This window comes from Hippopotamus amphibius, chromosome 6 (assembly GCF_030028045.1).
Source record: "Hippopotamus amphibius kiboko isolate mHipAmp2 chromosome 6, mHipAmp2.hap2, whole genome shotgun sequence".
In the NCBI taxonomy this organism is placed as follows: Eukaryota; Metazoa; Chordata; class Mammalia; order Artiodactyla; family Hippopotamidae; genus Hippopotamus; species Hippopotamus amphibius.
This window is the reverse complement of record NC_080191.1, coordinates 51,022,092-51,044,581: the sequence shown is the minus strand read 5'-3', so window position 1 is coordinate 51,044,581 and position 22,490 is coordinate 51,022,092. Positions and strand designations below refer to the sequence as shown.

The window sequence follows — 22,490 nt, the reverse complement described above, 5'->3', positions numbered from 1 at the left end:
CTGTCTGCAAACTGGTACTCTAAGGAATAAGTTCTGAAAGTGAAAGTATGCATTTAGAGATATTTTTATAACAATTAGTCATCACTGGGTTATTTTATTATACTTTTAAAAAGTTTCAGTTTGCAGCAGAACTGGCAGAAAACTTTCATCGTAGATTGTAAGAAAAAAGCTGTTTAAAAGAAATGGTGAAGAATAGTTCGACTAATTTTGAAGCCTGGGGAAAAGACTGGGAATAAAGACAAAGATGACCTCCAACCTTTGGAAGAGGCACTTTCCAGAGGCCCCCAGAAATAAGAAGAAAGTTGAAAGCAAAGTTTGAACTCTTGACTTTGATGATGGCTTGGTTGAGAGAGAATGCTTAGGAGTGAAATCCATAATGATGTTATTTACATGTCCTCTGGCGTTACGAAGAAAGTTGTTCTAAGTTACCTACTATATGTGAAAATAGAGAGTAGCAAGAATAACGCAGCATTTGGGGAGTCTCAAATAAATAAGTAAATAAATATACACATATGTATATGTACATATGTACATAAGTGTAGAGGCCAGAACATGTAAAGCTCTCACAACGTCTATAATCTCCTATGGGTGATACTTCCTCAGGAGTGAGGGCCAATTTGTGATGCACCAACAGCAGAGGTGGGAGCAATACACAAAATTCCAGAGAACAGCTAGACAACCGGACCCATGATTCTCAAGCAGGACTCCTTCTATAACAACAGTACCTGGGGTACATGGCAGTGCTTCAGTGCTATAGGATATACTAGAACCACACAACAGCACACCTCTTCTTGGTGGAAGGGGGAGTAAATTTCTTTTTGATGGTGTGTAATTAAACTTATCATCTTATATTAAAACAAACATAATAAAATATACTTAAGACTGCTTTGAAGAATTTTTCGCTTGAGGATATAGGCTGCTTTGGCCTCTAGGTCTTCCATCCCTGCTCACTCTTATCTTTCCTCTCTGTTTCCTGACCCCTCTTTATTACCCAAAAATACACCCCAATAAGGGGTTAATATCTAAAATATATAAACAGTTCCTACAACTCAATATAAAAAAAGACAATCTGATTAAAATGGAGAGAAGACCTGTTTTTCCAAGGAAGACATGCAGACGACCAACAGGCACATGAAAAGATGCTCAACATGCTCATCATCAGAGAAATGCAAATCAAAACCACAGTGAGGTATCACCTCACACCTACTGAATGACTATCATCAAAAAGATTACAAATAAATGTTGGCAAGGATATGGAGAAAAGGGAAACCTTGTTCACTGTTGGTGGGAATTTAAATTGGTGCAGCCACTATGGAAAACTCTGGAGGTTCCTCAAAAAACTAAAAATAGAGCTACCATATCATCCAGCAATCCCACTCCTGTGTATATATCTGAAGAAAATGAAAGCACTATTTCAAAAAGATACATGCACCCCAATATGCACATGTTCAGAGCAGCATTATTTACAACAGCTGAGATATGGAAGCAACCTAAGTGTCCATCAACAGATGAATGAATAAAGAAGATGTGGTATGTATATAATGGAAATGTTTGTGTTAGAATAGAGATTTTAGAACATTTTAGAAACCAAATATTTAAAATTTGTTATAAAAGATGTAATATACTATAGATAAAACAAAAAGATCTGTATTTAGTGACAATTGTATATGCAATCACTGCAATTTTATTTTTAGTATTTGTAGACACAGAAAACTATATGAAAATATAACTGCTACTTAAAAATTAAAAAAAAATTTTCCCACTTTTATCTTTAGGTTAAGTATTCAGTAATCAGGTCCTTGAGTAGAGTACCAACTCTGATAATCGAAATGAAGACCTATATATATAGTTTTCTATGTTTAACCCTAACCATCAAATATATTCAACTTAGTATCTTTTCCAGAATTTTTATTTTCAAATATGTGTTTATCTTACCAGCAAGGGTAATACTTACTGATGTTTTCCTTCCGTGTGCTTTGCTCACGCTCTTCCTTGCCTGCCGGGGATGATCCTCCACTTTCACTGCTTGTTAACTTGGCCAGATCCTTCAAGCCCTTGCTCATTTGCCACTTCTTCCACAGCATACTCCCTGATGGTATAGTCTCTTTGTTATCTAAACTCATGGAATTCTGTGTATCTGACTCTTTTATGGCACTTGAAGATGTTTCTACTAAATACGACATATGCATTACTGAGAAAACTTGCATTCTATGAAATCACATACAACAACAGCAAGACATATAGAATATATAAATATGTGAAGTTCAAAAACAGGAAAAAATAATCCATGGTGATCAGACAAATAGTCACTTTGAGGAAGGAAAAGGCTGGGAAAGAGAATGAAGAGGACTATTGGGATGTATTAAGGGCTATTTTAAATCTTGATCTGAATGGTGACCCCTGAGTATACACATATGAGAAAGTACATCAAGCTGTACAATTAAGATTGTGCCTTTGTTGCCTGTATGTTACATGATCAGGTCAGTCTTCTCCGAGCTCTGTTCTCTACTAGGCCTTGTCCTTGACTTGTGGTGAGTCCCAGTTTTAGCAAAGAATCCTGCTAAACTGGTTTATCGAGAATCTCCCTGCTCTTGATATCCAATTAAACTCCACTTCTTCCACATCTCCATATTTAATCAAATTTCTCTTCCCTGATCCTTGATACCTAACCAAATTCCTGTAATTTTTCATCCACTCCCTGCTTGTTAGTTATAAATCCTCACTTGTTTCTGTTATTTTCAGAGTTCAGTCTCTCTCCTATTGTAATAGCCTTAAATAAAATTTTCTTTGCCATTTTTAATGTGTCCAGTGCAATAAATTTTTTACATGCAACTTGACACAACATTTTAAAAATTAATAATAAAATCTATAGCCTAAAGAACAAGAACTGTATTCTATTCACCTTTATATTCCTAACATTACATTAGACTCTACCAATTAGAGGAGTACTTTAAGAGTTAGAAATATTTCAAAAAGGATCTTGCTTTGACATATGTTATAGAGTGTTCTGCCTGTTTTCCTCTAGGAGTTTTAGAGTGTCTGGCCTTACATTTAGGTCTTTAATCCATTTTGAGTTTATTTTTGTGTATGACCCACCTCCTAGAATAATGGAAATAAAATCAAGAATAAACAAATAGGACCTAATGAAACTTAAAAGCTTTCATACAGCCAAAGAAACCATAAACAAGACAAGAAGACAACCCTCAGAATGGGAGAAAATACTTGCCAACGAAGCAATGCACAAAGGATTAATCTCCAAAATATATAAGCAGCTCATGCAGCTTTATACCAAAAAAGCAAATAACCCAATCCACAAATGGGCAGAAGACCTAAATAGGCATTTCTCCAAAGAAGACATGCAGATGGCTAACAAACACATGAAAAGCTGCTCAACATCACTAATCATTAGAGAAATGCAAGTCAAAGCCACAATGAGGTATCACCTCACACTGGTCAGAATAGCCATCGTCAAAAAATCTAGAAACAGTAAATGTTGGAGAGGGAGTGGAGAAAAGGGAACTCTCCTGCACTGTTGGTGGAAATATAAGCTGGTACAGCCACTGTGGAAACCAGTTTGGAGGTTCCTTACAAAACTAAAAATGGAACTATCATATGATCCAGTAATCCCACTGCTGGGCAAATACCCAGAGAAAACCATAATCCAGAAAGAAACATGTACCATAATGTTCATTGCAGCACTGTTTACAATAGCCAGGCCATGGAAGCAACCTAAATGCCCATCAACAGATGAATGGATAAAGATGTGGCACATATATACAATGGAATATTACTCAGCCATAAAAAAGGAATGAAATGGAGCTATATGTAATGAGGTGGATAGACCTAGAGACTGGCATACAGAACAAAGTAAGCCAGAAAGAGAAAAACAAATACCATATGCTAACTCATATATATGGAATTTGAAGAAATGGTACTGATGAACCCAGTGACAGGGCAAGAATGGAGATGCAGATGTAGAGAATGGACTTGAGGACACAGGGCTGGGGTGGGGGGGTGGAGGGCGAAGGAGAAGCTGGGATGAAGTGAGAGAGTGGCTTATACATAGATACACTACAAAATGTAAAATAGATAGCTGGTGGGAAGTTGCTGTATAACAAAGGGAGATCAACTCGATGATGGGTAATGCTTTAGAGGGCCAGGACAGGGAGGGTGGGAGGGAGTCACAGGAGGGAGGGGATATGGGGGTATATGAATAAATACAGCTGATTCACTTTGGTGTACCTCAAAAACTGGTACAAGAGTGTAAAGCAATTATATTCCAATAAAGAGCTTAAAAAAAATATTTCAAATCCCAATGTGGTCACCTTTTAGATGTGTGGTATAGGAAGAGTAAGGTGACCCTCTGAGCTTTGGACTAAATCTATAAAATGGGACTTGTAAGGTCTACCTCATAGTTGCTGTAGGTTAAAGTGAGACAATAAACATAAAGCACTTTGAGCAGTGGTCGTCACAGAGTAACAGGATTTGGGTGATTTTTTTATACTGTTTATACTCTTCATATGAAAAGTTAAGGGACATTACTTTTATAACAATTATTGAGTTATACTCCTAAAGTTGTTAAAGTGGAAAAGCACGATTTGGGATGTGAATGTCTTCGGCCTCCCTGGACAGCTCGGTGTGGTGATAGATGGAGGTAGCCAAGTGTTTGTGAGAAGACCCTGGGGTGATGGAGAGCTCTGTCTGCATGCTGGCTCTGTCTCTGGGTAGCTTGTGAATTTAGCAAATCACTCTGGGCCTGTGTCCTTATTGGTAAGTTGGAAATAATATTATATATCAGTGGGTTGATATGAGTATTTGATGAAATAATTAGTATTTTATAGTTCCAGACCCAAGGCAAATTGTTCAATAAAAGTAGTTAGCTTTATTACTATGGTTCTTATTGCTATTATTTATTGCTATTAGGATTAGAAAGGTGCCAGATTTATAGTTGTGGGCCTGCCTTCAAGTTCACATACTGCTACCTTCTAATGAGGCTGTACCCTTATTTCTGGTTTCATCTTTCCTTAAATGGGGAAGATCATATCTACTTGGGGACAAAGTGAACACCTACTTGGTAAAAAGAAAATGCTTCAGAATCTATTTTCTTACAGAACTGTCCATGACTTTACAATCCTATAAGGAAATAGATTCTGAAATTTTTCTTTTTACCAAGCATGACTTGCTGACTAGCTTTTAAGAGATGTAACAGCTCCGTGTTTGGGGCAACTGGGGGGTAGGGTCCACTGACCTTCTTCCCCTGCTTTGGTTTGGCTTTCAGACACAGGCACACACTCTGTATCAGGCGTTTTCTTAATGAACCGGCTGAGATAATGGAGACGCGCCTGGGAGGCCTAAAAGACAGACATTATCAACGTGCAGTATAGGCAACACCATCTCAACAGTATTCAAAAGACACAGGGAAATGTGAGTGAATACGGCAGCCTGAACCAGACCAGCTCTTATGAACTGTCAAAGAAAAACTCAAATTCTGAATCATCCATGACTTTGGCAGTGATTTTTGAGAATTAATGAAGAAACTGTCCTAAAACTCATACGCTGGGCATGCTAGCTTACATCCAGGTGCTCCTGAACCTTTTTCATCTGCCTCAATAACTCTGAGATGGGGACATGAAACACATGTAAATACTAATGTTTCACTGTGGTGATGATTCTTATATAAAATGGAGAGAGGAGGAATCACGAGGTATGTGTATTCCACAAGAGCAGCACATGCTTTTTCTCTAATGCTATTCAAAGTACATGAAAGCATGTATTAAACATTTTCATGCATTCTTAGTTGGGAGTGTTAAAAACAGACAGTGTTAATCCCAGATGATGTGAAAGAATGAGGTGACCTACAGTTAGGGCCATAAGTGGCCCCATAAGTGTGCTTTGCTTTTGCAAGTCATCTGGGTATTTGGATAATAACATTTTGCAATGTGTTCAAATGTGGTCTTAATATTTAGTTAGTTGATGCCTGACAAAATTCCAGGTATTTCCTAAAGGAAAGACTATGTGGTTTCACCAATATGGCTCTTCCTTCAGACCACACTCAGGAATGAAAGGTAAAAGGATAACTTTTCAAACTGGGATAACCTTGATTGATCTTCCTGGCTCAGTTGTCTCCCAGGCTTGCTTCATGGCTCGGATTTCATCTGCTCGTTCTGTATCTTTTTTCACTTCAAAAAAGTCTGCTTCATTGTGTTCAGTGACCAACCTCAAAATCCAGTAGGGTTTATTTGGGTCTTCTTGTTGAGGGTGAGCAGTGGACATCTGACAAAGTAAAGTAAAAACTTTTGGGTCAGATGCTTTCCTCCTTTTAACAGGGTCTAGATTTTACCCTATGATCCATAATTTCACTTTTAAGTATTTTACCTAGGAGAAATGAAAACATATCTTTGCAAAAAGACATGGAGAAGAACATTTATTATAGCCTCATTCATAATAGCCAGAAAAGGGGAAACAATATAAATACCTGTCAACTGATGAATGGATAAACGAATTATAGTATGCTCATATATGGACCAGTACTTAACATTGAAAAGTAATAAACTATTAATGCACACCATAGTGTGGTTGAATTCAGTTCCACAGACAGACATTATACTGAAATAAAGAAGTTGAGCACAGAAGAGTACTTCTTGTGTGATTCATTTGTATGAATTTCCAGAAGAGGCAAAACTTGCTTGGGGGAGAGGTATGGGGATGACAGAATCCATTGCAAATTTCTAAGCTTATAGAGATGGTCTGTAATCTAAACCCTGACAGAGATGTGGATTACATGGTAAACGCGCTTGTCAAAGATCACTGAATTGCACATTTAAGATTGCTGCCTTTCACTCTATGCAAATTTCATCTAAAAACTGTAAATAAAAATAATTCTAAACTATACTTAGGCTCACCCATACCATCTCTTTACAAAAATGAGGGCAGGAATAGTTGATCATTTCCAAGTCCGGATATACTCGATATATATTCTTATGAAAGTTAACATTTTGCTGTCTAGTAGGATCACTTTCATGGACCTTAGGCTGGGAGCAGACTGACATAGGACTTGAAAAGGCCTAGATAAGTGAAGTTCATTGGTAGCCATCTGGTAGAGAGAAGACCTTGAGTCTGATGTGGTTACTAGCACTTTACATAAGACTGAGACAATGTCAATTAACCACATTACATAATGCAGGTGGGGAAGTGAAGATTGGGGGACCACTGAATAAAGTTTTCACATGCAGTTTGGTTTTAAGGTTATCAAAATGACCTCCTAGCTTTCTACAATATTCCCTTAATATTCTGATGAAAATTTAAATCTCACAACTGGAAATTCTTTTATTTACTCCTTCTAAGACACAGTACATAAGCTTTTACCATCTTTTATATTGCTTGATAAATAAGTTTTTCAGAAACTTCTCCGGGATCAAGTTTTGATTAGGAAAGGAACACCAGGAAGGACTAAGGGAGGGCCACATGTCTATAAGAACTTATGGATTGAATTTAGCTTATTTGCTTTAAACTTGAATAGTTTTGTTGTTGTTGTTGTTAATGATAGGACTATTTTCTCATCAAATTCAAATAATTGATTTTATAACAGTGAATGATAAACTGTAGCTACATCTAGAAAAGTTAACAGAGAATTATCTTGAAGTTTCAAGGGGAAAAAGTGGTTGATTGGAACTTCACCTATGTTTTTGAGCTAAACAATGCTGAAAGAAACAAATTTTGAATAGAAAATTTTATCTAGTTCTTTCATATTGCAAATTTAATTGTAATTTGATAGAGAAGTTCCATTTTTCTAAAACTTTTCCTAAAAGGCAGTATTTGGATTGTAGAATGTAGCTAGTAAAAACATAAATAATGGAAATTTAAGAAGAAATTAGCTTTTCGATATGAAATAAAATAAATGATCAAATAGAATCCGCATAATTCTGGTGACTAAAGCAAAAATAAAAAGTATATTATGATAGTTTTTGATTTCCTGTTTGGCCTATATGTTAATAATTTTTCAAACATCAAACAATATAATACCAGTAGATACTAAAACCAACTAGCACAATGTTAAGGTTCCTAAGGCTTAATTCACTATTAATGTCAGAAACCCCAATTTCCATATGAATTCTGTAAGCAAACATACCCTTTGTGCTTCACAAGATGGTCTAAACATTGTCTTTTTCAGGATTCCTAGAATTCGTGAGTATTTGAAAGTTAACTCATACTGAATGCCACAATTCCTAACTAAATTTAGTGGATCTTCTGAACAGGCTTTCATTTTGGAGAGTATGCATACAGTCTTTACAAGTTTGAAAGGAACAGAAGGCCTTCATACATGCCAATTTTTAGTTTTATCCAATCATTAGTTTTCTGCAGAATTTTTTTGACAATATTTTTGCAAGTTTTTTTCATTGTTTTCCTTCATTTCTTTCTTTTTTTATATAAATTTATTTATTCATTTATTTATTTAATTTATTTTTTGGCTGCTTTGGGTCTTTATTACTGTGCATAGGCTTTCCCTAGTTGTGGCGAGCCGGGACTATTCTTCGTTGTGGTGTATGGGCTCCTCAGTGCAGTGGCTTTTCTTATTGTGGAGCATGGGCTCTCGGCAGGTGAGCTTCAGTAGTTGCGGCTCATGGGCTCTAGAGCACAGGCTCAGTAGCTGTGGCACATGGCTTAGTTGGGCTTAGTTGCTCCACAGCATATGGGATCTTCCCAGACCAGGGCTTGAACCCATGTCCCCTGCATTGGCAGGTGGATTCTTAACCACTGTGCCACCAGGGAAGTCCTGTCCTTCATTTCTTTCTATGTATTTCAACCCTTTTACCTGCAGTTTATCCAGCTTTTCATTTCAACTTTCATCTAGAGGTATGTTTTCACACATTATAGGACTGAATCTAAAATAAGTGTCAGGAAGTAACAAATCATCAAGTATTATATGGGTTTCTTCTGTATCTATAGCACTGTTGATAACTTTTGACAGTTTGGTTTTCAAGCTTGTGTGTGTCACAGTGTTTCTCACATCACTCTCATGATGTCCAATGCCCAATGTCCAATGTCCTAGGCACTCTCATGTGATGTCTGGTCAAAGACATTTAGACTCATGCATTGCTAATGTAACGGGTTATTTAGAAGCAAACCTCTATCTTGATGAAGATCGTTTCCCAAATTCACGCTTTGCAAAGTAGCCTGGAGCAGCAGATGTGGCTCTGGTGACCTGCCACATCTTATACTTACAGCCTCCCAACTAGTTAGAGTTAATTCCAGGAAAAGGACCATAGTTTCAGAACACAAAATTTGTTGGCATTATCCCTCTGTTTACCATGGTACTTACTGTAGCTACCTTAGGACTTCTGGGATTTCTTGCTGTTTCTATCATTGGTGTGTATCCCATTCCATCCTTAAGAATATTTCCCCAAGTTTGACTGTTGTAAAATGCAGGGCTCCAACTCATTTTGACTGTTCCAACAATGACATTTTGTGAGAACACATCTCATCCTAATTTTCAACAAAGTCCCTACTTTCATACAAGGGCATATGAAACAACCCTAACATGAAAGCTAATCTGGGTCCTGTACTTCCACTACAAATGCAGTCAGAGAGCTGATGAACTGGCTTCCAAGTTCAGCTAATTTCTACAATGTCTGAAGAGCAACTACACCCCTCATTCTTCCATCATCAATTGTGCGAATTAGGCTTCTTCTTCCTTTCACTGGATTCATGTAGCCAATTAAGGCTAAAATTTCTGTAAGTGCAGCCTGAAGAATGTCACCCTTAATTTGTCTCAGTCACTAATAAATATGGAATAATTCTTTCCTTGGCAGCCACTCCTTTTCCCTCAGGAAATTCTTGAAGATGAAAAGTCAGTTCTTCAACCCCATTAATGCAGTGCTTTGGGTCAGTTGTTCTTAATGCTTGAATGAATGCCCAGGTTGTGTCATCAGTACTCACCCCAGCAATCTTTTCTTGTTGAAGAGATAAATGCCTTATCTTCTCCCCATTTTCGTCTTTGCGAATAGTCTTTTCAGTTTTAACTGCCTCTTCCTGTTCTTTGAAATGAGTCATACTTTAATTTGGGAACAAGTCCACCAATTTAACCATCTACACTAAAGCTTGTACACCTTCAGTGGGATAAGAAAGAGAGTTAGCAGTACTTTGTTTAGTAGAAACTAGAAGAACCTCAGGTGACCCACTGGGACTTGAAGGCTTGTCTACAGAACGTAAAGAAGATTCTGAGCCTAGCTTCTTATCAGTCAGGGCACCAGCATCTGGAGAACTGCATTTTCCCTTCTTCAATGTTTCTATTTTCAATTTCGGATTTGTCCTGGAAATGTTATTTTCCTTTTTTTGAGACTTTTTCCCCTCACGTTTGAAGTGTGAATCAATATGACTTGATAAAAAGTAGAATGACTCTCCAAATTTTGTGGTTAAACCATTTGTGTAATGCAAAAGGCTTTGTTTACTCTTTCTTCATCTTTATACCATGACTTCTCTTTACCAGTGATTTAACACTATATTTCTTCGGAGATTTGATCCATTTTAATCAGCCACTATCCGATACTTTTCTTAATATTTGAGAACTCAGCTTAAGTTGAGCTAAACACGAAATCATTTCATTCTGATTGTCAAAAATAGCGTTTGAAATGAAGCTCAAGGATGACATATGAATGCTCACTTTTCTAAGTCCCTTGGGAGCAGAAGTGCTAAGTTTCAAAATTCCAATATGTAAACCACGGTTGCTTGGAGAGTGCCAGTTCTACTTTAAGCATGTGCTTCACTTTTGGTCTATTTACATTTCACTTAAAAAAAATTATTTATTTATTTATTAATTTTTTTATATGGCTATGCCAGGTTTTAGTCGCAGCATGCAGGATCTTTTAGTTGTGGCATGCGTGCTCCTTTATTTACATTTCATTTTGCTTATATGAAATCCTCTTTGTAGACTGATGTGGCTTATCCTCTAATAATGTTTAGGTGAGCATAGAAAATACAATCGCTTGCTTCTCTACTACCTCAAAAGACCTTTTGCATTATGCCATGAAGGCTGAAACTGCTTCTGTAGCAGAGGCAACTCACCTCTTCCTGGCACTGACATTGGACAGGAGCTGGCTTGCATCAGCTGAGCTTTTAACACAAACAGAAGAGCAGCAGCCTGGACACCAGCCCTTCAGTTTCCTCCTGCTGCCAGTGGAAGTTGAGTTAAGCTTATATACTTCTCAAAGTTTCCAAGGGCATATTCCAACAGCTAAGAAATTAAATCTTGGAAATGCAAATGGACAGGTTTTTCTATTACTGGATTATGGGAAAACTGAGTCATCACTTCTATTTGCTCATTTTTCTTTACTATTTTACTAGTGCTACCAATATCCTATTTAGTTAACCAAGCTGGGAGACATCCTTTGTTCTTTCCTGTTCTTTATCATCCACTTTGGATTAATCACTATATACCGAGTTTGCTTCTTAGCTAGTTCTTTATCTGTACTCTTCTTCCTTTCTTTGACTTGTATCTGGTACAGTTCGTGCTCTTTTGTATGGACTATTGCAGTGCTTTCTGATGGTTTTCCCATCTCTAGTCTTTTCCCTTCAATTTCATACCCTTAAAAGTCACCAAGGCATCTGAAATGTAAATCTGATCATGTCCATACTCTTCTTAAAGCCCCTACCTCCCACCTCCAAGCCCTGTGTAGCCTAAGCTGTGATCACAAATGATAGGAAGATTTTGTCCTCTCAGGTAATTTATTTTGAGTTCAGCGCTTTTAAATGACTTGAATCTGAGTATCTTTAGGTGTGCTTGCACTCCTCAAATTTGCCACCCACATACTCTTCCTTACCCTTAATCATTGGGATTACCTAGCTGGCACTGAAAAAATTTGGAATTAGGACCCCTGGCTTGTAGATAGAGTCCCAGCTTTCTAACCAGGTTTAAAGGCTCTCCTCCTCCTGACCCTTACTTACCCTTCCAGCCTCATACCCCATACCTTAGTGATTCAAAAACCAAATTGTGTTGGATTTTGCCTCTGCATGTCTTCGCTCACTGACTCAGTTTAGGACTCCTCCTCAAAACAGTGTCTTACATGCTAAAAGCTCAATTAATGCTTTTTGACACTAAGCTAAGGAAGACTAATTATAGAAGGTGTTCAAGGAATGTCTGTAAGTTATCTAGATGACTGCTGGAAACAGGGAGATGGAATTTTTCAGTTATTTCCTCAAAAGATATGGGCAAATAGGGGCCTAATGAACCTAAATTTACTAAATGACTCCAGCAAGAAAAAAGCATCACACCCACCTGAGCCTCAAAGCGAGGTGCTGCTTGTTTTTCTTTGGCTATCTTTTCTTTCTCAGATAACTTTTCTTTGCCTTTCTTTGTTGTTTTGGAAGTTCCTAAAGATTTTTGTCCCTCACTAATAGTGTGGGAATCTGGACTTCCTAGGGTAATTAATTCCTCATGTTTCTCTCCATGTGCTAGGAAAAAAAAAAAAAAAAAGGAAAGCAATGAGTCAAGATATAATAATAAAATCATGTTATGTAGGAAAAAGGGAAGAAGTCAGAAAAATGGTTAGGGTAAGGCATTTGGATTTTTTTTTCTTTTTCTTTTCTAACAACAAAGTAAGCAAACAAGCAGACTTTTATAAAGATCTGTGTGACTCCTTTTTATACAATTGAGAAATAATTCACATACTATAAACTACCCGTTGAAATGTATAAATCTGTGGTTTTGGTTTATTCATAAGGTTATATAACAATCATTACTATCTAATTTGTTTCTTATCTGGATGCTCTCAGTTCATTTTCTTGCCTAATTGCCTTGGCTAGTATCCCCAGTACAATATTGAACTGGTTTATCTCTGCTTTAATATTTATTATTCCCTTCCTTCTGCCTACTTTGGGTTTAGTTTTTTTCTTTTTCAGTTTTCTAGTTTTTAGGGTAGAAGATCAAGTTATTGATTTGGGATATTTGTTTATTTTCAGTGCAGCATTTATAACTACAAATTTCCTTCTTAGTACTGCTTTCATTGCATCTCATAAGTATTGGTATACTGTTAATTCTTTTTCATTCATCTCTAAGTATTTTTAAATCTCCCTTATGGTGTGCCTTATTTTTTCATGTGGATACAAGTTACTGCCTAGTGTCCTTTAATTTCAGCCTGAACTACTTCCTTCAGTATTTCTTATAGGGCAGGTTTGTTGGTGACAAGTTTTTTCAGTTTTTGTTTATCTGGGAATGAGGCTTTGAAAGAGATTCACTTCCTTTTTCCTGTACTGGGAATACAAACAGGCTGTTAGTTTTCAAGGCTAGTGCTGAGCTGGAGACCAGGGGATGGGACTGGGGCAAGTAAAAATGTCATAAAACTTACCCTTCTTAGAGAAATACAGTTGTTTTTCTTAAATAAAGCCTTTGTTAATTTCTAGTATCCTGTAAAGTTGATTCTGATCATCTCTGCTGTTTTTTTTTTCACTGTTTTTATGGAGGAGTTAATTTTTGGAGTCCTTTTCTTTGCTATTTCCACTGATATGTTCCCGGATTTCTTTTTTTTTATTTGAAGCTTCTGAGTTATCTCAGCATGCAGTTTGCCTGGGCCAGAGTCCTGAGAGAATGGAGAATTCACATAGGCCAGGTCTCTCACAGTTGCCTGGAGACCTTGTCATAAGAGCATGAAATATCAAAAAGCTCTGTGGAGGTAGGTGAGATTCCATTCTAAACAGCTCAGCTCTTGAGTGTGATGAGTAGGCAAAGTAAAAAAAAAAAAAGGACTGATTCAACTTGTGAACAGAAAAGTGAAAATAATGAGACCACAGAAAGAAAATAAGGTTACTTAAATGAGAGTAAGAATGAGGCACAAGGGTAGAAATGATGAGCCATACAAACTGAAGCAAGAGACAAAGAAAGAAGAAAGGAAGACAAAGGTTTTTATAGGAAGCCACGTAGTAAAATCACCTATTATCAGAAACCCAGGATAGAATGTAGAGAGACTGCAGAGGACATCTTTCCTTTTTGGTTCTTTGGTATCCTTTGTTAACCGAAAGCTTTGAGGTTGAAGAAGCACTACTTGCACAGAAGTGGAAGCCCATGTGTTTCAGCACTGCTTCCCTGCAGAGGCTCCTCATGCTGCCTCTGCTGCATACAGATGGGTGCAGTACCAGCTCCTCATCTTTAGCCCAACATGAGATAACTGCACTTTGACCAGTCTCGGTGGCTACAGCTACCACCTTGGTAAAATCCAGGTCCCAGAGATCTCAGTGCCAGCAAAGTCAGGAGTTAATTACATTTTAGAGATCTATTTGTGGCCAGTGCTACATAACAGCACCTCAGTGAAAACTGGGATAGAAGAATTCATTCTTTTACCTTGTGCAGCCAGACAGCTCTGCTACCAGTAATGCGATGCTTACTGTAAAGCAGCAATTCACACATTTGATTAATGTATGAATCACCCAAGGATAATGGAAAATGTAGATCTTGAAGTCTAAACCCCAGAGAGTCCAACCCCTTAGAGTTTGATATGGGACCCAGGAACGTACAGCTTTAAAAACTACCTGAAGTGGTTCTGATTCATACTTTGAGAAGCCCTGCTTTAAGAAATGTACACATTTTTCCCTTTCCTTGGAAGCAAATGTTGCAAAGGGATGGGTGGAAGGGAAGAATACCAGTGAGTTCGAGTTCAAGGAAGCTGAGGGTTCCTTCACAAGAGTGGTTTACAAACTTTAGCCTGTGTCAGAATCACCTGAAGGGCTTTGTTAAGAAACAGATTTCTGGGCACCTTCCCTAAAGCTTTTGATTTGGAAGATATGAAGTGGAGCCCCCAAATTTGCTTAACAAGTTCCCAGGTAGTTCTGAGGCTGCTGGTCCAAGGACTGCACTTAGAGAACCACTGGTTTACACTTAGGAGGGTATAATTACCTTTTCCTGATATGAAGGATTTTGCCTTATGTCCTATTAATTCTTTTTAACAAATATCGAAATATTGGGGGAGCAAATCCTATTTGTTGAATCCCTACTATGTTTCTTTCTCTTTTAATTCTCAAAAAATACCAGCAGGGTAGGTTCAGAGAGTTTACGTAATTTACTCTCCCAACTGATAAATTGAATCAGCACTCAAATAAGAGTTCAAAGGACATGTCAGTCCCTTTTGCAGTCTTGTGAGTCACCTCATTGGCAAAGTAAAATAGTAACTGTCAAGAATCCAGATCTTCCTTGGTGCCAGTTATTGGCTGCTTTCAAATTGGGGACAGAGCATCCTGCATAACCACAGATGGACTGTAAGTACCATGATTTTACAAGGGGGCAACTTGTCTTTCTGCCAACAATCCCAGCTGCCGAGAAGTTGTGCTAGGGAAAATCCTTTAGTCAAATAAACAAATGACTTAGAAGTGAATCCTCGATCAGCGCCTGGATAGGTTAACTTTGGCAGGTTTATTCCATTCATTGAGTTTGTTTCCTCCTGTATGTAATGGAGAAACTAACAGTATGTCAACAAGCTTTTAGTAATCAATAAAGAACATTTAAAATAGGGTCATGCCTACTATTATACACCTTAGGTTTTTTGGATGTTAACAAAAGTCAGATGAAATGGAATCTCAAGCTGCCCCATTAGGTGTTTCTGGAGCTTTCTTTTCTTAGTGTTTGAGTCATACATTTAGGCATATTTGATTCCACTCAAATTAGCACATTCTAATATTCAGGTTTACATACGTGAGCAGTTACTGCAGTGCCAGGCACACAGCAGGTGTACACCACCCTCTTTCTTTACATTATTAATAAATAGGATAAAATAATTTCCATATTATTTAATGGCTTACAGTATGGTAACCTTTTCTCCCACGAATTACAAGTTCAGCAAAGGTGAGAATATCATTATGTTCTTTGTTTTAAATTCTTAATTTCATTGAGTATAGGGCTGAACTCACAGTATGTACTCATTATCAGATTGTCTACCTTTACTATGTACAGCTTTAAAGGGAATCTGTATGTGTTGGGAATATATATATATCAGTAAGATGCAAGAATAAATATCCTACTAGTTCAAAAATTGTGAAAAATGTGACCCCTCATTGCATATTCATATAATTAGAAGAACTCTAGAGGAAGTGACCATTGGAAAAAAACTAACATACTTCTTCAGAGAGTAAGTGTTCAGGGAGCATGTGCTGATGACATGCACTTGAAAAGACCTTTAACCTAATGCTTTCAGGTTTCCTTTTTTTTTTTTTTAACTTTTTATTTATTTATTTATTTATTTATTTATTTATTGCCACACTGCAGGCATGCGGAATCATAGTTCCCCCACCAGGGATCAAACTCTCGCCCCCTGCAGTAGAAGCATGGCATCCCAACCACTGGACCGCCAGAGAAGTCCCTAAACTGCTTATATATAAAGTGAACAATTTGAAAAGTCTTGACATTTGCATGCACCATGAAACTATCATCACAGCCAAGATAGTGCACATATCCATCACCCCTGAACTTTTCCTCATGCCCCTTTAAAATCATCCTTCCCCTTCTCTCTGCAGTCCCTGATCTGCTTCTGTCACCACAGATTAGTTTCATTTTTCTATAATTTTAGATAAATGAAATTGTACAGTATGTACTAGGTTTTTTTCTGGCTTCTTTCACTCAGTGTAAGTCATTTGAGATTCACCCATGTAGTTATGTATATTTAGAGTTCATTCTTTTTTATTGCTAAGTTGTATATTCCAGTGTATGAATGCAGCAAAATTTCGTTTACCCATTCATCTTTTGATGGACATTAGGGTCTATTACAAATGAAGTTGCTGTGAACATCTGTGTACAATGCTTGTATGGACATATATTTTCTTCTCTCTTCCCTCTTTTTTTTTTTTCTCTTCCCTCTTTCAATGATCACTGTCTTTTATTGACTAATGTCCAATGTCTTGTGTGCCATTAAAATATCATGTCTGATATTTTAGTCATTTCAGACAGGATAGTAAATCTGACCCCTTTACTCCATTTGACTGGAAGCAGAAGTATTGTATATTTCTTTAATATATAATCTTCCTTTAAGTGATGCTATACCACTTTATGTATAGCGTAAGAACCTCGAGGATAACTCCATTTATTCCCTCCTGGCCTTTGTGCTATGGATGTCATACATTTTGCTTCTACCTAATATAAGTCCTTCAGTACATTACTATTATTTTCCCATTTCTTTATTTAGCAATTTTATCTATTGAGTTCTCTGATGATGGATATGAATTTAGCTCACTGATCTTTTATCTTCTGGTCTTCCTTTCTTCCACTTCAATAAGACAATGCCACTATTTTTAGATTCTATTAGTTGCCTTTGCAGCTATATAAAATATAGTTTTATACACTCACATCCTTATTTTTAATTCCACTAAGCATTGAGAGTATCTCTTGACTCTCCACTTCGTGAGGTGAACACGTGACCTTCAGGTTTCCTTTTACATTATCTTACACATGTCCAGAGTACAGTAGACAGAAATCTTCAGTAAATAATAAAACATAAAAATTAATGAAATGTAATTTTAATTTTTATGATTAGAATTCAGTGCTTAGATTTATATATCCAGGAACCAAAACTGGTTGGGATTTGAACATTAACATAATTTCTAAACTAGAAACTTGTTTAGAATGAAGTATATATTGACCAAGTACAATCACACTTGGTGAATATAAACAGAAAAACCATATATATATATATATATATATATATGTGTGTATATAGTAATATATATAGTAAATATATGTGTTATCTACGTTTGTTTTCTTCAAAGACCCTGAATTGGATACACCATGCATGTATTGTGCCTAAGAAAAAGCAACAATATTATATTTATTAGAGTTCAGGAAATAATGTTATAATCCTGCTAATAAAATTAGCAGTGGGACTTGAAACCAAATACTTTTGAGAATGAAAAAGTTTACGTTTAACGCAAATAGATTAGAACTTCAAGTATGCAGGCCAGCAACATAAACTAAAGGACTTTAAAATAAAAAGACTACTAATTACACATAAAAGCACCAAGTACTACCTGCTCAAGATTCTCCATTTTCTATTTTCTTAACTGAAAATAAGCAATTTTTACTAAAACTTAAGTACTGAAATTTACTAAAGGTGGCACTGTTGCCTCACGTTAACCAGAGGCCAAACTTTCTAAAATTTTATGATAGAAATATCCTAGGTTGTACATAGCCATGTTTCAGGCCTTACATTTTATCATGAGTTATAAAGATGTAAATTTTTGAAAAAATTTAAATTATATATTTTATTTCTCATATAAACTAAACATTGATTTTAATTTCTCAGTAAATAGGGAAATATTTCCATTTAATTTACATAAAAATTTAAATTACGTAATCAGTGTACTAATAAAAAACACTTGACCAATTTATGTTTGATATAAAGTATTTATAATTGAAAAGTAAGCTAATAGTTTAAAGACTGATAATTTCTCAAAAATATATCACACCCTTAAGGTTAAAGTTTGTAGGCTGTGAAGTGTAAATATAATTGACAAATGGAAGTGGACATATTGATATGTTTTAATTTAAACAAACTGGCTACCTGAAAAAGCACAATTATAAACATGAAATTAGAGAATGATTATTCTGAATTTAAAAGCCACTTGACTTTCAAAAAGATTGGCCAACATATTCTTTCAAATAGAAAACTTTCCTAGTTCATTTTATTTTATTTATTTATTTATTTATTTTTGAGGCAAGGAATACAACTTTATTCAGAAAGCCAGCAAACTGAGAAGATGGCAGACTAATGTCTCCTCAAAAAACCATCTTCCCTAGTTCATTTTAAATTCAATTTAATCCTAAATTTCTTTGCTATTTTCAGCAAGAAATGTACTAGGTGACACAAGGTGTCATTTAATTTTAGCACTGATCATTCACACATAAAATTGTCAAATGCAATGTCAAAAAAGAAGACATAATTATTTCCAAAGACTCATTTTCTAGCTGGAATACACAATAATGATAAAACTGTTTTTTGAAGTGCCACTAGGTTCTAGGAACTATATATATATTATCTTGAATCTTCCAAACAACTTTGAAAGAGAGGAATTATTATATAATATAGGAGTTATTCTAATTTTGCAGGTGATAAAGTAACCTAGTTTCAGGTAGTCAAATGTACGGTAGTTTAGCCACTATACTGTATTTCTCCACTTAATGTTAACTTCCTTTTAAAAACTTAATTCATATTATTAATTTTGTACCATAAACAAGATCTACATTTTACATTATGCTAGTTCATAGATTATACTACTGTGTTCAAATACTGAAAATCCACCTGTGTTGGACAATTTGAATTTGAGAAACATACATGCTGTATATTACATTCCAGGACTTATAACTAGATGTTTGTGCCTTTTAACCACTTTGACTCATTTTCTATATCTCTCAGCCACCTCCTTGGCAACCACCAATCTGTTCAATGTTTCTATGAGTTCTGTTATTTCAGATTCCACATATAAGTGAGATCATATAGCATTTGTCTTTGCCTGACTTATTTTCACTTATCACAATATCCTCAAGCTTCATTCATATTGTTGCAAAAGGCAGGTTTTCCTTCTTTTTATGGCTGAATAATATCTCATTGTGTATATTTACCACAATTTCTTTACCCATTCATCCATCAGTGGACACTTAGGTGGTCTGCATGTCTTGGCTATTGTAAATAATGCTGCAGTGAACATGGAGAGGCAGATATCTCTTGGAGATAATGATTTCATTTCCTTAGGATATATTCCCAGAAGTGGAATTGCTAGATCATATGTCAGTTGTATTTTTAATTTTTTGAGGAGCCTTCATCCTCCATCCATAGTGGCTGCACCAATATACATTTCTACTAACAGTGTACAAGGATTCCCCTTTTTCCATATTCTCACCAATACCTGCTATCTCTTATCTTTTTGAAAACAGCCATTCTAACGAAAGTGAGGTGACATCTCGTTGTGGTTTTGAACTACACTTCCCCAGTGATTAGTGATGTTGAGCATCTTTTCAGGTGTCTGTTGGTCATCTATATGTCTTCTTTCGAAAAATGTCTATCAGGTCCTCTGCCCATTTTTTAATTGGATTGTTTCTTTTCTGATATTAAGTTGTGTGAATTCTTTATGTATATATTAGATATTAACCCTTTATCAGATATACGGTTTGCAAATATTTTCTCCCCTTACATAAGCTGCTTTTAATTTTGTTGATGGTTTCCTTTGCTGTGCAGAAGCTTTTTACACGTAGTTCGATGTAGTCCTACTTGTTTATTTTTGCTTTTGTTGCTTATACTTTCAGTATCAAAACCAAAAAATCATTGTTAAGACTGATGTCAAGGATTTTACCCCCTATGTTTTCTTTTAGTTTTCTTCTAGTTTGTAGTTATATACAAATTTTAGGATTTTACTTTTTCTATGAAAAAGTGATTTTGATAGAGACTACATTGAATCTACACATGGCTGTGGGTAGTATAAACATTAAAAAATATATTGTATTGGAAGCCAGACCTTTAGGCAGCAACTTTTAAAGTATGCAAATAGACCTTTCAGGGAAAGACTGAGAGATGAGTGGTTCTGTCTGCTGTCTCTACACTGAGCCCTGAAGGCCAGGGCACACTAGACCTAAACAATCATATATTTTTGGTTTTTATAAATGAAACAGTAAAGATTTTTAAACATGTAATCAATTAACAGAACAGGAAATGCCACTGGATTAAAGTGCAAATTGTAAGCAATAATGTTTTAATAATTACATGATAAATTTACTGTTAAATATGTCAAGAAAATATAAAACACAGGAATAACATTTAGGGTGACATACCTTTGTTATCATTTTTCTCTAAGTCTTTTAGTGCTTGAACAAACATCTGCTGATTTTCAGTGAGAGGCCAACTGTTATATAACACCAAACACTGTATAATATACTTGTATACCTAGGAAATAAAATGCAATAAACAATAAACAACAAAAATAAATATAGCATGTGCCTAATCATTTATTATTTAGGGATATAATAAATTCATATTTTTCTGGATCATATAATAATAATTTAATTAAATACTGTCAGCTGTTCTCCAAAATTCTATAGTACCACAGTCTATAAAAGTTTATCCTCATATCCCCACCAATTCTTACCATCATATATTCTAGAATTTATAATTTTTGCATTCATGTTTATAAATAAAATTTACTTATTTTACTTTTGTTACTCATCAGTTTTGGAATCAGAATTACATTAATCTCTTAAAAAGGATTGGAAGATTTGTATTGTTTTTCTGTTTTCTAAAACAATTTACTCCTCAAAAGTCTGTTAGATCTATCCTATAAAACAGTTAGGCCTATAGCTTTTTGGAAAGGTAAGACTTTGATTATCATTTCAGTTTCATTATTCTTATTTATTCTTATTCTTATTATTTCATATTTTCTATTTTTTAGTGGAGCAACTATGCCCTTCCTCTCCCTAGCCCAGGAATTTTACATTTAAAACAATTTTTCTAAGTTTTAAATTTGCTAGTATAGAGTTGTATATAATACTTAAAACTTTTTTAAAACCTGTTGTTTGCATTTATACCTCTATCCTATGTTTTGTTCTATATTTGATTTATTTACATTTTCTTTCTTTTTTCTTACTTGATTGGTCTTACAAGAAGCATTTCTACTTTATTAATCTTAAAAAGGCTTAGGTTTTATTAATTTTCCTAAATTTTATTCCCCATTTCATTAATTTCTACCCTCATTTTTATTAAAATTTTTCTTCTTATTTTTGAGTTATTCTTTTACTCTTTTTCTAACTTTTTGTTTCAATAGCTTAGTTCATGTTTTTAATCATTCATACTTTCTGATGAATTGATTTGAAAGTCAACATTCCACTGAATGCTAGTTTAGATGTGGCTTACAAATTTTGATTTGTAGTTCTTTATTTTTATTGAGTTCTTTGTATTTAAAGTTTCTTTTTTATGGATTTTTTTAAACTAAGCAATTATTGAAGATATTTTACTTTGTTTTCACATTTATGGGATTTTAAGCAGCTAATTACTAATTTCTATATTATTGCATTATGTTCAGATAATATTTACACAGTATAGTTTGGTTTTTATTGAGGCTTCCTGTGTGTTCTATGAAAAAGTATATTCTCTTTTTATTTGGTGGAGTGTTCTATATAGATATCTACAGAATTAAACTTATACTTAATATTTCAAATCCTAATGATCAAATGTATTTTGTTTTTCAGCTTGATCTACTTATTTCTGGAAGGTGTGTGTTAAAATATTCAACTATTAATTGTTAACTTATTTTTCTCTGTTGTTCTAATAGTTTTGCTTTTTATTTATTGATTCTGGTCAGTGAGTTGCCTACATGTCGGTTATGGCCACACAGCTTCATTCTTCCTTTTATTTTTATATAATATCCACCATGAATCCTATGTATTGACATATTAAAATATCATCACAGCTCTCTCTTGGTTGAAGTTTAAATTTCTGTGCCATTTTGTTTAAAAGTGTCACTTTTAGACTACTTACAGT

At 35.3% G+C, this 22,490-nt stretch overlaps 1 protein-coding gene and 1 pseudogene across 1 annotated transcript in view; both read right to left on the bottom strand.

Moving 5' to 3' along the window:
* The window catches only part of ADGB (androglobin), a 159,620-nt gene that overhangs the window by 5,791 nt on the left and 131,339 nt on the right, over nt 1–22,490 (bottom strand). The window contains exons 29-33 of the mRNA XM_057739476.1: nt 20,789–20,900; nt 12,272–12,447; nt 6,097–6,273; nt 5,249–5,351; nt 1,955–2,089 (exon numbers count right to left, since the gene is read on the bottom strand). Coding sequence (XP_057595459.1) covers nt 1,955–2,089; nt 5,249–5,351; nt 6,097–6,273; nt 12,272–12,447; nt 20,789–20,900 — 703 coding nt within the window. The remainder of the gene's footprint in view (nt 1–1,954; nt 2,090–5,248; nt 5,352–6,096; nt 6,274–12,271; nt 12,448–20,788; nt 20,901–22,490) is intronic.
* LOC130855491 (calcium-independent phospholipase A2-gamma-like) lies at nt 8,287–11,961 on the bottom strand (annotated as a pseudogene).